Raw genomic sequence first — 18,208 nt, 5'->3', positions numbered from 1 at the left:
GTGCAAGGCAAGGACTTTTGTCACTAGGCTACTGGGCCAGGCCCGACACTTTGAACCTTGAATGCTCTTCTGGGATGTATCTTTGTGAGCCTGTTGGAGAGCTGTGCTCACTTATGTACTCTTGCGTGGGAAATCAGCACGTGATGGATAAGTCTCCTGTTATTTTTCCTGTTTGGACCTAACTATGCTACCTTTTCTTTTCAGCTCTTAGACACCAAGTCCACAGACCGGAAACAAACACTGCTGCACTACATATCGAATGTTGTAAAAGAAAAATATCACCAGGTGTCCCTGTTTTATAATGAACTGCATTATGTAGAAAAAGCTGCTGCAGGTACCTGATTGTAGCTGCTAATGCCACCCTGGGGTTGTGGATGGGTCTAGCATCGGGCAGTTGGCCCCTCCTAAGGCCAACACTCTTCAGAACCCATCTAAGAGGCAAGGCTGGCAAGGCAGAAGCTCTGGTCTAGAACACATAGCCATGGCAGTATTCACACCTGACAGTGGCTGTGAGTGTGGGCAGGAAGTGATCTCTGAGAAGATCCAAGCCTTGAAGTCTCCCATTCCTCACCCTGCTTTTCTGTTGCTGTTGTCTCAAATAGAAAATGTGTATGTGAGACTTACCCAGTCAAAGAAGCATGTTTAGTTTGCCTGCGTCCCACCACCCTAGCTGGCATGGTGCCATTCTAACCGTGTGCCTTTGCCTTGTCACCAAATTGCCAGCACTTCTGCATTTTCTGATTTCAATCACTGGTGACTCTGAGATACCTGGGATGCATAGGAAATAAGATCGCTGGGTATAAATGAGGAAATTTGAATTTCAGAGGTTAGCCTAAGGGTCTGTGAGTGGAAAGTGTTCGAAACAAGACTGGAACCCCAGCTGTTTTTCTGGCTAGTCTATCATCTGATATACTCATGTCCTTTTACCAGAATGCTAGAAAAAGTAAGGGCATGCATACTGCTTTTAGAGTTACTTACACGCTGTGATTTTTCAGATTATGATCCTGAATCATAGCAGCCAGTATTTGTTAGTATATCAGTTTCCTGAGGTCTACCCCAGACTTAGCTGATGTTCGAAGGTGAAGCCTTCTCTGCTTTTCTCAGGCTAAGAGGGCTCCCTATGACCCTTTAGTACATGATTTGTCACATTTTGCTATTACAACATGCATGTCTATTGCAGTCTCTGTACTTTATGAGGATATAGTAAGGTTCATTTCTTGTTTTAAAAAAGTATTTATTTGAAAGTCAGAGTTACAGCGAAGGGGAGAGAGAGACAGAGAAAGAGAGTCTTCTATCTGTTTATTCACTCCCCAGATGGCTGCAACAACTGTGGCTGAGCCTGGCTGGAGCCAGGAGTTTCATCCATGTCTCCCCTAGCACATGGCAGGGGCCCAACCACTTGGCCTAGCTTCTGCTGCTTTTCCTAGGCCTTTAGCAGACAACTGGATCAGAAATAGAGCATCCAGGTCTTAGCACCCATAGTAGATGCTAGTGTCACAGGCAACAGTTTTATTCACTGCTCCACAGCATCTGGCCCTGCTTTATTTATCTTTACAATTATCAGACCTTGGCTAATTGGATGGTGACAATAAATGGATGAGCAAATGAACAAATGAATGGAATGACAGCATTGTTCTTGGAGTAGATAGTGCTGAGAGCCTATCGGAGGCTGAGAGGCAGATGGAAATGATTTTATAGGCCAGGAGAGATCTCTTAAGTGCTGGTGAGGTGGTTAAAATTTCTGCTCTTTCAGATTTGCCTTTGCTTAAGAGTTCTTAAGCATTGTAATTCTAGTTAAGAAAGTGTTATGAAAGTTACAATCTTTCTAAGTGTAATTAGCACATTTTGTTTGTCCAAAGCAGAATTTCCAGAATGTATTATTTGAACAAAGAGATTGACAGGGGAATGGGGAGATCAGGGTGCTCCGGGGTGGGTGTTTTTCTGCTGGCCCCTTGCTGTGCTCGTGGGCCACCACACATTCTTTGCATCCTCTCCCCTGTCTTCAGTCTTTCACTTCTACAGGGAACACTTCTGAGTGGCTTCTGTGTGGTTGGCACTGTCCTAAGTATTGGGGAAGCAAAGATAAATGAGACAATGTGAGTCTGGGCAAGACTGTGTTTCATTTTCTTATAGCTCATCCCTGTGTGGAATTGAGTCCAAGGTCTGGCCTCATTCTACCTGACTTCTGTTGGGAGGCAGACTAGGGAGGCTCCTGAAGGGTGCTCACCCTGAGAGGCAGCCATGCTGCCATTGGGAAGGCTCCTACTAAGCCTTTCTGAAGCAGAGAGGGTGGTTTCACAAAAAGCATCTATCTGAGGTTGCTGTTTCATCAGTACCATGAAAGTGCAGTAGGAAAGATGCTGCCACCTGCTGGAGAGCTGCAGAACAAGCTGTCATGGACTCATCACAGGCCCTTCTGTGCCTAGATAGAAATGAATTTGGACTTCTTAGCTGCAACCTGAACTTTTTCTCTATCATCTGTTAGCCACATGACCCAGGACAGGACGTGGAACCTTCTAAAGCTACTTTGCCATACTGGCAAAATAAACTCATGAATTAGTCCCTATGAAGAATTTAATATAGTGTTTCATAGTGAACGCTTGTGGATTATTCTTGCTGAGGGGTCTATGCGTGAAAACTAGAGACCAGGTGTAAGTTCCATGAAAGAGTAAACCTAGGAGCCACTGCCTGAGAACTTGGCTTCCCTTGGGAAGGGACTCACTCACTGGGACACTGCCTTTTCTCCCTCAGTCTCTCTCGAGAATGTTTTGCTGGATGTGAAGGAGCTCCAGAGGGGCATGGACTTGACCAAGCGGGAGTACACGATGCACGACCACAACACCCTGCTGAAGGAGTTCATCCTCAACCATGAGGGAAAGCTGAAGAAACTGCAGGATGATGCCAAGATTGCCCAGGTCAGTGCTGCCACCTGGCGACATCCACAGAGAGGAAGACACTGGATGCCTTGAAGCCCTGGGGTGCAGGCTCCTTTGGGGAGGAAATGTTGGATTTCCTATGCAGACAGAGCTAACTAAATGTGGACTGTTCGCTGTGGTTTTCCTTGGTAGTGCATTGTTCTGCTCCTGTCGCTTTCCAGTTTAGGATCATGATCCTCATCAGTAGAAGCCCTCCTGGCCTGCCTTTAGACTCCCTCCTGGATGGGTCCTGTATTCAATTCAACAAGTGTCAGGCGCTCATTATTTCCCCAGTTAATTTTAAAAAGACTATGTTGTCGTGGTAACATTACCAAGATCTTCAGTCCTATAAGGATGGACTAAATGATAGCATTACACAAATGTCTTACACAGATGGAGTTTATGTTGCAAATACAATTTTAGGTTTTTATTCCACTTTTTTTTTTTAATTTTCCATTACTTCTTTGAAGTCACCTCACATAAACAAACCTGTGTAACAGCGAACTACATATGGTTATATAAAGGAAGCAAAATGTTGGGGGAGCTCAGAAAGTAGACGTTGTGGAGTTGGTCTCTAATTTGTGGCTGCCCTTTATCACAGAACAGTTTTATTAGAGACTTGAACAATTTGTGTGGCTCCCATGTGGGTGTATTTTGGGTACCTGGAAGTTAGAAATGTGGGTTTGAAGTTCATGTGATTCCAGAGATTCCTTCTAACCTTGCTGATTATAAGAAAGGAAACTCTTAAAGGAAATGGCTCCAGATTTAATGTCTGTATGTGGGAAGGACGGGTTTGGTTTGTAGAAGGGTTAGGAGATGCTACAGATGAATTCTTGTGTCTTGCTGTTGCTCTCTCTGGGTGCCTTTAATGGGACCTGTGGGGTGCCATGCAGTCTGAAGAGGATGTGGGGAGGCAGCAGGCACTAGAGGTTGTAGCTTGCAGTGGCTACTGTTCCCGGAATTTCAAGTTCAAGTGTTGGAATGAAGTTCATGAGCATTGTGTTTCTTCACAGGATGCCTTTGACGATGTGGTTAAGTACTTTGGAGAGAACCCCAAGACAACACCACCCTCCGTCTTCTTTCCTGTCTTTGTTCGCTTTGTGAAAGCTTATAAGGTAATCAGGAAGACAGCGTCCTGGAGACGCAGCTGCCGAGGCCTGGGCCACCTGGTGCCGGCCTAGGGCAGCAAGACTGGGTGCTGGAATCTGAGAGCTCTGGGGCCCTCGGGCAGGTTGGCCTTCTCTCCACTGGACCGATCCCAGACCCTAGCAAGAAAAAGAAAAGCTCTTAGCAGCCCCCTCCTGGAGTGAGGTACTGCAAGCCAAGCCCCCTGGCACCCCTTGCTTCGTGTTGATCCACATAGACCAGATAAGGGGCTTAGAAAATCCAGTGTTCTCATAGAATTGTTTAGTGAGAAGTACTGAACCCTTATGGCAAAGATGGAGAACTGTGGGCAGGGAACCTCAGAGCAGATCCTAGCCCCGCCCTAAGACCCTGACCAGGGCTGTCCCAGTGTCCACTGAGGGCAGCACTGTCAAGAGTGGATGCCCCTGTTTGTTGCCTGGGTCAGTAACATACCGTCCCAGTGGAGGCTGTCTCAGATAAAACCAGGACCACAGGCTAGAAATAGTGTTTGACCCAGAGGCCTGTGTCCAAAGAACTTGCTCTTTGAGAAGGAGTAACAAGGGCGGAGGCATTAAGATTCTGTCTCACCTAGAAGACTTCGCAGTCTGTACTTTTGAGGCTTAGCTGTGTCTCCTATTGATCTCAGCAGTGGAAGATGTGTTTGCTGAAGGATGTAGCAGGATTTTCTGGACTTTAGGGGGGAATTAATTGGAAATGGGAGACTTTACTGTCACCCCTGGGGCTGATCCCCTGAGACACCAAATGTTAGAATACTGAGCCATCTTCTCTGAGCAGACAATGTAGCAAGGCTCCCATAAGCTGCTGGCAGGAGGAAGGTGTCTTGACAGTGGGAGGGCACAGACACAGCACAAAAATTCCCGTGTACAAGGCCCTGGAGGCTGGGAATGACAAGAGTGTGCTTGGCTGGCAGCTGGTGGCGGCGCTGAGCCACAGAGGTGGCATTCTGAGTTCAAAATGTGAAATAGATGCCACTACAATGAGCTGAGTCATGCCTGGAGCTGGCCTCAAAACTCCAGCCTTCAGCAAGGCTTTGAGCAGAGCAGATGGTGCACTAAGTGTTCCCTCCACTGTGTCCCTTCCCCTGGTGGCCTTCTGAGCCACTTCAGTGAGCTGCTTGGCAGGCAGCCACATTATAAAAGGTCTTCCTCATGCCACCAACATGGGCACTTTATGGAAAGAGGCAGGGGTTTGGGGATGATATTCCCCTTTTCCTTTCCCAAATATGATCTAAAATGAAATTGAAGACAGAAGCAACAGAGATCAAACTTTCTGACAGAAGGTGTATCTCTGAGGCTGAAGGATCTGTCTGTGAACTTGTACTTCAAATCCAATTTAGAGAGGTGACCTGTCTGAGAGTTTGTAGAAGTCTCTTTCAGGGAGTTTGGCTTTGAAAGAGAGCCTCAGTGTTTATTTATCTGTCATCACCCCTCCTAATGCCTACTCTGATCTACAGCTAGAAAATCAAGCGTGCAAAATAATATGTATTTTCGGCTTGCTTTCTTTTTTTTTAAATCTTTCTAGCCTCTTTCATTTCTCCTCCTATAACAGTGTAACAAGAGATCAGGGCAGTGGAGATTTGCCCCCAACAGTTGGGCAAAAGACCAGTTGAGGTGGGGGCAAGACTTGGTCCATTCTGCTTTTAGCAAAGCTTAGAGGCAGGTAGACAGATGCTGGTAGCCACACAAAGTCACGTGAAAGTCATTGAGCACAGGTGCCAGCAGGCCAGCTGTCCCCAGGCCTGTGGGGCTGACACCAAGATCATAGGATCGTTAGGAAGGGAATTTTGTGCAGGGAGGGCATTGTCAGTGAGCAGCTTTGGAGATGGTGGGATAGACAATGGCATTAAATATGGATAGCATGGGTCTGTCTCCTCCATCTTGCATTTACCTGTAATTCCTGATTCACTATAGATATTCTCAAAGAATGACTTAGAAAAATCTTGACTACTGTCATTTCCACTGATGTGATCTTTCTGGTTCTTTTGATTGACCTAGCAAGCAGAGGAGGAAAATGAGCTGAGGAAGAAGCAGGAACAAGCTCTCATGGCGAAGCTCCTGGAGCAGGAAGCTCTGATGGAACAACAGGACCCAAAGGTAAACTATGCCCTGTTCCTGTGCTGGGTGCCCATGCAAGGAGAGGCCCCTGGAGCATGTGTGGGCAAGCAGTAAGCAGGGCAGCAAGGCCACCTGCCCGGGTCCAAGACTGAAAAGCTTAACAAATGGGAAGCTGCTCCTCTGTGACTGTTCAAACTACCACTGGAATAAGGCTGAGTGAATGTTTACGTAACATTTCTAAGTTGATAGATTGGAAACTAAAATGTTAGCTGGCTAAATGTTAGCAGGTGACTTGAAGAGTGGGGGGCAAAGGGTTCATGCTGTTTTTTCCTAATGGCCTTGATGCCTGGAGGGCTTGCTGGAAGGATAGTGTCATCAGGCAAGGCTAGCAGGTGCACATTTCCTTTGAGTACAGTAGAACAGGTCTGTGTTTGTCAGCAGCTGCTGCTGTGGCTGTAGGACCCAGCCTTCCCCTTGATGCTGACTGGAGTTTTGTCTCTTCTGAATCTTGGTCTTCTCCCCAGCAGCTTTCTGAGTCTGTGTTAGGACAGAGCGTTGGGATCATGCCGTCTGAGATCTTGGGCTGAGGCTGCTTATTAGGAACATTGTATTCAGACACATTTTGAGTGTGCTGAAATCGCCAGTGGGGGCTTGCTGACTCTACTAATGTCTGTCCTCCTTTCTTCTCAGTCTCCTTCCCATAAGTCAAAGAGGCAGCAACAAGAATTGATTGCAGAGTTAAGAAGGCGGCAAGTGAAAGATAACAGACATGTGTACGAGGGAAAAGACGGTGCCATTGAAGACATTATCACAGGTAAAGTGTGTTTCCATGGTGTGGCTCGTGGAGATTCCACCAGCCTCACATGGACTGGGCCACAGGCAACATCGTTTGTGCTGAGATTGCACCTTCGTTCCGATCCAGCCTCATACCCAGACACTCCATGCTAGGGGTCAGAGTACATTACAGGAGCATGCTTACTGGCCCAGCACTCTAGAAAAAAAGTCGTATCTCTTAGTATCATTGGAACCCTGTGGATTTCAGCAGTGCTGTTTCTCCCAATGATTTTCTGTTATTTTCAGTTTGTTATCATGCTCCATTTTCCTCCTACCCACCTGCCTGATAAATTAATAATGCAGCTAAGACCTCGTCAGCTCAGTACTAACCACCCACCATGCAGGCTCTTCCAGCATGCTCCTGAGTCACCAGCTCACTTATTCAGAGTCACTGCAATCAAAAGGAAGCCAGGGCCTGATCCCTTCGTTTGAATGGTCCAGTGGGCTTCTAGCCCAGGGTTGGAGACTGACCATTCCGTTAGCTGGGAAGTGTGCTGAACCCAGCACAGCTCTTTCAGCCGAGTGTTTCGTGTTTGAACCAAGTCTTCATCGCTGTGTTTTCCCCTTCCAGATGAGGAGGAAAACACCCAGCCATAATCTTTTAGCAAGACTTACGGCACCATATGAGTTTTCTTTTGTGTCTGTTGCACACGAATGCTGTTTACCAGCTTCTGAGATACTTCACTCTTTAAAAATGCACAAGAGTGTAGAAAAGAGTATGAGGAGCCCCCAGGTCCTCAGTGGGACTCTTTCACAGCACATGCTGTACATGTGTTTCTACTTGGAAATGCTTCACTTTGTACCTTTGAAAAACACAAACCAAAACAAAAATATATCGAAATATGCCCACAGTACCATTTTTACTTGTTATCCAAGATGATAAGTTCTTAATATTAGATACTATTTACATTTCCGTAGTTGTCTTATTTTTTAAAAATCAATTTTTATTTGTATCTTTTCACTTCTTATTCAGTAGTTCAGCCAGTACTGTAGAGAGTTGAAAACCACATATTTTTCACTAACTCTGACCCAGGAAAACAGATAAATAAGACAAATAGATAAGACCAATTGATAGATTTCTTTTTTAAAACAGAGTCATTAAGTGTTCAGATGGAAGCAGTGCCAGTACTAGGGGAATAGGTGAGTGGTGAATGGGCACCCAGAGCCAGGCACCGGATACATGTGTGCCCATTGGTGTTTCTGAGTGGCCTGCAGAGGCCCTCAGTAACAGCCCCCAGTGTTGAGCCTGTGTCCCTGCCTGCTCCATACCGGGAGAGAACTCTGCCATAAACCACACCAGGAACATCTCTCCGGCCTCGGTAAGCACCTGTTAGTCTCAGCATCACCAGAAAATGAACTGGGTAGATAGGGAAGCATGTGGCTGGGACGTTCTCTTTCACCATCTGTCACCTGTCTCAGTGATACCTGGCTTCATGAGAGGCATGTGATGGCCATTTCCTAATGTGCCTGACCTAAATGGTTCAACTACCAGACGTGAATGACTATCAGCTTATGGAGAAGCTTTCATTCTCCTTTGAACCTTTTCCATTTTCTGGTCCACTCCTAAGCCCTTGGTTGGAAAAAAGAAAAAACTCTTTAACAAGACGTCCATGAACTGAGTAGACTATGTTCCCTGTTTCCTGGCTGCCCTCCCCACCTCTGTCCCCAGTGTGATTAACAACGCACTAACCATGAACTAATGCGGTGGATCTTGGCTCTCTCCTCTCTTCTGTTTGTGTTGTTTGGTTGTCATTCTCAACGCAGTGCTGAAGACCGTGCCCTTTACCGCGCGCACCGCCAAGCGTGGCTCTCGATTTTTCTGCGAACCTGTTCTCACTGAGGAATACCATTACTAAACTATTGCTCTTTTTCACCTGATGCTCCTAAAAGGTTGCTACAGGTTTTGTTTGTTGTGTTGTGTTTGATAACCAGTGTCTCCCTCTGCGTGTCTGTTGGGGCCAGCCCAAGTGTAAGCATGGAACTGTCACCTCCATCATGTTGTGTTTTATGCTGCCTTCATGGTGCATGGTTTTGCGTTTTATTATTACTCGTTCATTGCCATTTTTCGGTACATTTCATGCACATTGCTGTAACAGTCTGGGCATGATTGACAGTTCATAGAATTGCTTGAAGAAATGTGCAGACAAATTGTAAATAGAGCACTTCTTTGAAAGTCAGGCTTGGGACAGAGGAATTGTTTTTAGCATTTTTAAATTTACAGATTGGGATGCAAAATGATACTGTCATCAGGCACAGTCATTATTATGCCTAACGTTGACTGAGTACTTATTACAATCTGCTAGGTTTAAGGACATTAAACTAGGCTCTTTTTAAAACACAAAAATACCTGGTTAACATTGCTTGACAGTACAATAACCTGTTATACAACAATGCAAAAAATTCTAAGATGACAAAATGATTCCCAGGAGCAGGGAGCAGTGCGTAGTGTAAAGTAAGCCTTCTTGGCCATCTTACAGACTTTGTAATGTAGTGGAATTCATGGTGTGATCTTTACCTTGCTGTGGTTTAGAAGCCTGTTTGCTTGTGAGGCAGGCCGTGGCCTCCTAACAGCCCAGCCTGGGCCAGTCACAACTCTTTCCTCAAGCCTACTGTGAATAGTTCCATATTGGAGCAAAGCTATGAGGTGAAAGTGAAAACATAGGCCCTGCCATCTTACTCTCATCCACACCTCTTCACTGCTATTTCATTCCATGTCAAACACAGCATATTTCTTCTGTGAGGAGATTGCACCTGCTTCTTGAATTAGGATATTGGCACCAGAAATAACAACAGCAAATACCTGTCATTGGAAAGTGCCACTGTTGTTAGAAGTCAAAGATGACCAGATTTTCTCAATAAGTAATTTACCGGGCTTAGATTGTGAAGCTTTTCTCTAGTGCCTATGGATTGACTGTTATGCTGAGATTGACATGGAACTGGGCGTTTATTTTGTGGAATGACTATGATTTGAGCTTGTTGTGTTTCTGTCTCATGCCTCAAAGGGCGCTGTATGTCTTTGCTCTGCTGTGTGCTTACCTACGTATATTAACAAGGCTAGAAATTCATCTGCTTGGTCTATGCTTATTGTTAGTTAGTGTTATTGCTGAACTGTCTTTCTGGAGCCAATCTTCAAAGCAGCTTGGAACTGGGTGGTCAGAGCTGGGTGGGCAGACACTCAAGCTTCCCTTGTTTCATCTAACACTTCTGATAGTAATGGCCTTCTAGTCTCTTCCTCTGTTGGCTAACGTGCCCAGGAATGTTAAGCACTAAGTTGAGTTGCTTTCCATTTTCATCCCATTTTTACTTAACCATCATTTTGTGTTTTTGTTTTTTCTGTTTAGCCTTAAAGAAGAATAATATCACTAAATTTCCAAATGTTCACTCGAGGGTAAGGATTTCTTCTAGCACACCGGTGGTGGAGGATACACAGAGCTGGCAAGCATCACTTTTTACTTAGCTTCCCTCCTGTCTCTGTTTGCAGATCAATGGTTTCAATCTATGGCTAAGGGTAATGCTGGTGACAGTATGACCAGGGGAAGTCATTTGTACTCATATTCCACTGATATAAAGCTGGGCTCCTCTCTCAACTCTTTCTTGGCCTGCTTCCATGTTTCCAAAAATGATGAACAACACAATGGGTGTTGATGGTGGTACTTGGTTTGAGTTCCAGGCTGTCCTTCCATTGCTGCTTTCTCAGCCTTCATGTTGTTCAGTTAACTCCATTTTGATCTGAAGGTTGAGGACAGGCCCTGGCATAGAAACATAATCTACAGCTTTTGAGGAAGCAGGATTTTAGAACTAATTGCTTCAAAGATCTAATGACTGGATTCTTGGCCAAAAGTGGGCTTCTGGCCTTTTATTACCAGTCTAGTTTAGGATGCCAGTGCTCAAGAGGAATAGAGCATGCAAAATTCTTGACTTTAGAAGGGGAACAGGAATGACAGATCCGGAAGGGTAGGCCCCAGGGGGGTGGCTGAACCTGCCCCAGCTTGACCTTACTGGACCCAGTAAAGCCATAGATTTCATTTTTTCAAGAGAATTCAGACACCTTAGTCCTCATTTTATTTTCCATATTAAAAACTCAAGAAACTGAGAATATGGGAGGTGATGGGACATTTTGTAAACTGCATATGGCTCAGTGGCTCTATTTTCAATTGAACAAGTGAAGAGGTAAAAAAAAAAAAATTGATTCTAAATTGTTTTTATTTCCCTTCCTGACAGAAGTCAACAATACTAAGTTAATGAAAGGGAAATATGCAGAATTAAGATATTTTGGTGCAAAAGATTTTGAAATCCGTGTTTTCAATGTTCGTTTTCTGTGAGCTGTTTGAAGACCCCAATACTGTTCAGAACAGGGAGGGGAGTATAAAGTCAGCTTTATTATTTTTTCCCCCATTATGTCCTAACTTCATCAAAAAGATGTTGATTGCCATCTAGGCTGTTTTACCTTATTCAAGAAAGCATCTATATATTTGTAATGTTCCTCTGTTTATCCCAACAGAGCAGTATCTTCTTAAACTAGGAAGTGGTGATTGCTATTTCTAGTTTTTCCCCGTTTTTGAGTGGGAAGCAATCCTGTCTGCTGGCTTAGGAGCTAGAACTCCATCTGAGTCTCTTGGGCATGGGAGGGACTCAGGTACTTGAGCCATCCCTGCTGCCTTCCAGGATGCACACAAGCAGGAAACCTGGAATTAGCCATGGAGAGACCCAATCACAGGCACTGTGACACGAAATGTGGGCATCTCAAGTGATGTCTTAACCGCTATGCCAAATGTCCCTCCCTCCTTTCCTTGTCAGGCATCTGTGCACTGCCTATGTAAGCTGGAAAACAGAATGGCTCATATCTCCCAAATATGATGAAACAAATATTGTGTGGCAGGAAAAAGTACTCGGGGATTCAATTATTCAATGTAGCTTTCATTATAAACTGGGCATTGTGTGTTTAATACCCCAAATGATAAAGTAACTGTGGTAAGCCTAATGGAATAAAAATAACAACCTGTACCTGTCTACTGTAGGTTGGGACAATCAGATACATGTTTTGCAGTTTACAATGAACTGTAATTAAGGATGTTATCTAGGCTTCCAGAGAAAACTAAGCCACAGCTGCTTCCATTTCAAGAAATCTTATAATAAAAATGTCACCAGTCTTTCTAGTCAGTGCTAGAAATAATCTCCTGTATATTTCTCTCTCCAAGTCCCAAAATCTTAATGAGTACTGCATCCTATCTTGATTGTAAATATTAAGGCAAATGCACATGCTTTGGTCCAATGCTCAGAGTTTGAAGGGCCCAATAGTTGACTCTTCACAAGCTGCTTTGATTGGCTGCCAGCTGGCCTTTGTCTTGCTTAAGACACAGGGTATGAAAGGTTGCTATTCTTTCATTGGCCACTCTCCTCTTTACAGATCTTAGAAACCAACCATATAGAAGAGCCGATGCGGTGAGGAGAAGTGTCAGGCGGCGCTTTGATGAACAAAACTTGCGTTCTGTTAATGGTGCGGAAATAACGATGTGACTTCCAGGAACCTGCCTACATGAAGAGGGTGTGCATGAATGAAAACTGCCCACATAAATTTTATGTGCTATTATTTAACTGCAGCCTTGCACACAGATAAAATATTTTTAAGGGCTCGGATTTAGCAACCACATAGAAATAATGATGGGCTTTTCTTTCAAACCTTGTTAACAAGTGCCTAAAAAATGGAAATACCTGCTCAGATTAATCAAAGCAATAGGATTTGATTTGATTATTTTTTTTAACACCAATTGGTTTTTTTTAAACCAAAATGTAAATTTCGTATGAAATTCATTACCTGTCATTTTGATTGCACCATGGTCTACCCTGGTATCCTGATAAATTGTAACATGGTTGCATTTGCTATGGGCTTCTTTTGCTGAAACGTCTTAAGGAATTTTGTGTTTCAGCTATATCCATCCAGTTTTGTATTTATAAGGACTTGCAAGTGACAAGTCACATGATGAACTACTTCTGTCCATTACCTAAGCCCTGGCAAAGCGCAAATGAGATGCAGTTGCAGTGACACATAAGTCAGTCACTCAACTTTGTCTCTAGTGTTGCATCTTCCTTCTGTGCTAGGGTATAATGCCCTGTCCAAGATGGTTACTGGGTTGAATGCAAGGATATGATGGCGTAAAATGCCATCTTGAGACTTAACTGCAGTACTGTTCTTCCGCTTAAGGCAGCTTTTTAAAATAATGCAAATATATTTATTAACTGGCACTAATTTAACATCTCAGTATTAGGATCTACCTATAATGGTCTTCAAAAATCCTAAGAGTAGAAACTGGTGCCTTCCTAGCCAGGGAGTTCACTAGCTCTTGTCAACAAATATTCAAAATTACATTTGCTAACAGGGTAGTTTTAGGAACCTGGCTTTTATTTTCCTGACAATCGCAGGTGTTTCCCTCCCCCCCCCCACCCCAATCTGTTTCTCTTTGTAAATTGAAGATGATACATTTGGCATCACACATTAAAGCTAAATCCCCAAATTCCTTATGGGGAGGTACATTTATTGAAAAATACATTGTGATTAAGTTTGTCTCTCCCCCCTCCCCCCCAGAAGGGCGCTTGACCCATTCCAAAGTGAAAAACTGGATTGAAGCTATACTTTTAATAACGCACATTCTGCTTCTGGCTTACCTTCTTGGTAATTACCATCAGTATATTAATTGTAAAGTTTATTGTATAGTATTTAACCACTGAGTTTATTTTATGTTGTGCTTATGTGAGCCCTTGGGTGAAGGTCACCTTTCCTTGGATAACGTGTAGTTATATGACCTCTTTTTAAATGTACAGATATTTTGCTATAAAATCGGTGCAGTTTTTTATGGTTTTTACACTTCTCTTTAATTCCCACCGAAGCCTCTGGGTAATAATTGTAAATATTGCTTTAAAATTCAGCAGCCTACTCTATACAATCTGAATGTTATTTTAACTTATAGTTTTTTTTATTAAATATATTTAACTACAAGAACAGCCTAGAGATCTGTTACATTTCACTTTAGTATACCTATTTACAGATTACTTTTGAGCTGCCACTCGGTGGTACATTTCCATAATGTGTACTCTGCAGAAAAAAAAGAACATGCCAACATTTTGTCTTTCAGTTAAAATACATTCTGGTAAAAATAGCAATTTGATTGGAGGTACACAAGACACAATAGTTGGAAATTTACTACAAAGCAGCTATTTTTGAAATCTTTGTGCTGGCATACATGTGAGAACCATTGCTTGTTTATTCTTCAAATAGACAATGATGTTGGCATGTTCTTTACTGTTTGTCTATTAATGGGCCTGCTTCTTAGCAATATTAGAAATGTTTTATAAAAGCAATTCATGTTACCTTTCTGGTCTTTTCATGGCATATGAGCAAATAAACTATTTACACTACTATTCTGTAATATGTTATAATCTTTCAGTGATACCTTCTGGTGGATTTTTTTGTGTAGACCCATCTTGCTATTTGAGCTTAAATGCTTTGATTTGAGGAAAAATCTTTTCCTATTTGAGCAAACTACAATCTGTATTGATGAGCTTACTATTGCCATAGGAATTGCTTTTTTGGGTTTTGAAATCTCTTTCCTCCACGACCCACAAATATTCATCTGGGTGTTCTACCAAAAACAAACAAACAAAAAGCAATACTAGGTGGAAAAGTACCAATGCTTTGGTTCCAGTTGCATATTTTGCCAAAACTAATTTAGTCCACAAATTCAGAATGTGTTCAGATCCAAACTACAGCAATTAAGTTCAAATAAGGCCATAGTTTAGGCTTAGCAGAAAGATGTTTGAATTCAGACTCTTTGTTCTCCACTTACCATGCTTTCTAACACTGAAGTATATACTGTGGCGTTCAGTGAGTTTCCTGACTCCCTCTGCTTCAGCATGAATGGGACTCAATACAGGTGAATGAATGCTTTTATTCAACACTTTAATACCCAGTTTTTAAGATACATGTGAATTATAGAACTGATAATAAAGTATCTATTTTAATTTTTGATAAAACTGCCCTCATATACTTTTACCAGGAATATCTACAAAGATAATACAGAGGGATTATTGTTTTTCATCTCTTTGCAAAATCTAGTACCCTTGCTATTCCCAAGAAACAATCAAAGAAACAAATTTATGAAGTGTTGATCGTTTTTTTTTTTTTTTTTTTTGGTCTAACATTTCACCAAAAAAAGGTATTACATTCAGAAAACAGGATGCGGGGCTTCTTGAAACTCACAAACCAGAACTGCTTACTACGACCAGTGTGTAAATGGAAACATTGATACAAATCTTTTATTTAGTAAAAGATGGTTTTCTAATTTATTTACAAAAGACCTAACTTTGTAAGAAATCCTTTACATGAAAACAAACAAGTGATAATCTGGTTATTACAAACATAGAAAACAAAAAAATGTCATTTTCCATTACTCACCTTTCAGAACCAGTCCTCAGCTCAGCTGCAGAGGTAGGTTAAGACCAACACCTACCAGGAAAGTTTGCAGGCAGGACCAAACTTACACATTTAATTATCCTGAAGAACAGCACAGCATAGCACAAATGATGCAGTTTGAATTGGATCTCACTAGGTCAGCTACTTGCTGTTTCATAATCTATAATGGTGTGTATATGCCAATTCTTGTGCAATGCAAGCATCAATTATTAATTGCTAAGCTGTAACACTGAGATAACCTTGCCTAAGATCCTACTGAAAAAAATTTACCAGTCTCTATATGGAAAGTTTTAAAAGTATAAAATTTACTAGACTGGTTAAGTAATTTTAACTGGATAAACGAAAATGGAGAGTTGAGGGGTGTGTGGGAATGAAGCAAAATCATTTCCCATTTTCCACTGTAACCTACAGTCAACTTCCTGCCACCAACCGATTCACCAACATTTAGAAATAGACACAAATGACTAGTTTTTAGCTTTGAATTTAGATACTTCTGAAGTAATTATTTTATATGGACAAATATTGATTGTGGTCTTGGTTGTGCATTAGTATGGTTTCCTGCAATAAAGCTTTTTCAAAGCCTTTTTATACAGATGATGCATATTTCATATGCTGAATAACTAAATAAAAATATTTTCATTCCTTCAGTTACTGCTTCTATGTGTCAGGCACTGTCTTAAGCCACAAAAGGGTTGTGTGTGTGTGTGTGTATACATGCAGCAGTAAATCAAACAAATTCTGGCCACCGAGGAACTTCTATGACCACTTTTTACACCAACGAAGAGAACAAGGTAAGAAAAATGAAGGTAAGAATGATAAGTCTCATATGCTTACTAGAACAATTCCATGACAATAACATTTTCCTTTATGCAAGTCAGTGACTTTACATAGAGAATCTAAGGTGGCTAAATCAAAATCAACCTGATACTGAGACAGAGAAAAAAAAAAAAAAACAAACCTCAAGGAAAACAGAATGTCTCAGATTTAAGATAAAAGCACATTATAAGGGGGCCACATTGTGGTAATACAATGACCCAGCTGCCACCTGCAATAAACGCATCCCATATGGGTGCTGCTTTACGTCCCAGCTGCCTCACTTACGCTCCTGCTACTGAGCCTGGGGAAAGCAGTGGAGGATGTCACTTGCATCTGTGTAGGAAAGGCCATGGGTCCAGACTTTGGGCCAGTCATATCTGGATAGAAGAGTTCACACTCTTTTAAACACAAAGGCATAAAATACATTTTGCTCCAATTATCTTCAGAAATACTGCTTTAAGATTTAACAGCTAGCATTTTAGTTCTAGAATTTGCATTTGGATTCTGTAACCTAATGGCCTAGAAACATAAAAAATAGGTATCAATCACCCTCTTCCCTGTGCAATATTTCATTAAGCACTGTCCTCTCTCCCACAGCCTTTATAAAAATTCTTTTTCTAAAGGAGTCATTCTTTTCCAGTGGCAAAAGTGAAAATGGCTCCCTAGCAAGAAAGTCAGAATTCTAGGTAAATGCTCCTAAAAGTGTAACTGGTATTTGCAATTTTAATTGAATTAAGCTATTTTAATTGAATTGCTTTCTAGAAACAGAAGATATTCAAGGAGTTTTTGTAGTTGCTTTACCGTTCTGTTATAAACTAACTGCTCTATTTCAGGATAATCCTCCTTTACTGTGAGGGCTACTTATGCAAAGTCAAATAACTTGATGATTGCCAAATTGGGAGGTATAAAACGTACTTTATGTCCAGAAACATGAACAATCTGTATTACGAAGCTACTCTGGGTAATCGCAAAATGCTAGCCACTAAGTTGAAAAAACTGTCATGGTATTACCATTGCTTTTTTATTTAAATGGCTCCATTATTTAAACTCAACTAAGGGAGAGCACACATTTTTTGTACGTGATTGGCTAAATTATCTAACTGTAAATACAAATTCCATTCCCCATGAATTATGAACTGAAAGAAAATGTAAGCTATCTCATATCTAAGATCCCTATTTTTTGACAGTATCAAACACCAGTGAGTTTCATGCATTAGGTACTATTAACGATGATGTGGGATAAACAGCCTGAGTATTCATTACGAAACATAAATTCCCCTGGAAACTAAACATGCTTTTCTGTCTGAACATTTCTGCTCAACACTAATCAACTTTGTAAGCTATTTCAGCTTTTACCCAACTGAAGACTTACAATCTATTAAGTACATAGTATTCATAGGGAACAAAATCTTCCTACCAACCTGGTAAGATTCCAGCCACTAAAATCCATTGACTGGACCATTAAGGGAAGCCAAAGGGTTACAGTCATTTCATTTAATCTTTCTGTAGAAAGGATTTAAATTTTGTTTTGCAAATTGTTGACCCTTTGTTTTCAGATCAGATGATTTTCAAACCCAGCTATCTGAATTTACTGTCTTGTAATTGGGATTTAGGCTGTGATAAAATTATAAGAAATACAGAAATCTATTTTAAGGACATGCTAAAACATATCAATAACTTTTTATTTAAATAGAAAAATCAAAACTTTAAGGTTTTACTTAAAATCATTCATGGAAATAATTAAAACAATGTTTTACAGATTCTATTTTCTTACTAGTATATCTCCCAGTATCATATGCATATTGAAAACTTGATCACTGACTTCCATGTCTTAGTCTGACATGATTAGCAATCTTAACTATCATTACAACAAGACTTCTGAAAATTACGATGAGGCAATTCACTATTGCCCAAGCTGTTAAGTTTGGACTTTAATATACAACAGAAGGCTAATCTCAAGCAAACCATTCAATCAC

At 41.6% G+C, this 18,208-nt stretch overlaps 1 protein-coding gene across 4 annotated transcripts in view; it reads left to right on the top strand.

The window, feature by feature from the left end:
- Window positions 1-14,362, top strand: part of LOC121168159 (formin-like protein 2) — a 305,377-nt gene extending 291,015 nt beyond the window's left edge. The window contains exons 21-27 of one of the 4 annotated variants that reach the window (XM_040997990.1): window positions 205-334; window positions 2,752-2,915; window positions 3,929-4,030; window positions 6,056-6,154; window positions 6,806-6,929; window positions 10,291-10,337; window positions 12,357-14,362. In XM_040997990.1, coding sequence (XP_040853924.1) covers window positions 205-334; window positions 2,752-2,915; window positions 3,929-4,030; window positions 6,056-6,154; window positions 6,806-6,929; window positions 10,291-10,337; window positions 12,357-12,395 — 705 coding nt within the window. In that variant the 3' untranslated portion in view covers window positions 12,396-14,362. Of the gene's footprint in view, window positions 1-204; window positions 335-2,751; window positions 2,916-3,928; window positions 4,031-6,055; window positions 6,155-6,805; window positions 6,930-8,713; window positions 8,924-10,290; window positions 10,446-12,356 lie in introns of those variants that run through there. The other 3 variants (XM_040997987.1, XM_040997986.1, XM_040997989.1) reach the window with 3 other exon arrangements.
- Window positions 14,363-18,208: the final 3,846 nt, after the last annotated feature.

The sequence above is a fragment of the Ochotona curzoniae genome, unplaced genomic scaffold (assembly GCF_017591425.1).
Source record: "Ochotona curzoniae isolate NIBS_2020 unplaced genomic scaffold, NIBS_Ocur_1.0 patch68, whole genome shotgun sequence".
Taxonomy (NCBI): domain Eukaryota; kingdom Metazoa; phylum Chordata; class Mammalia; order Lagomorpha; family Ochotonidae; genus Ochotona; species Ochotona curzoniae.
Note: the sequence above shows the minus strand (reverse complement) of the source record. Positions and strands in the feature narration are given on the sequence as shown.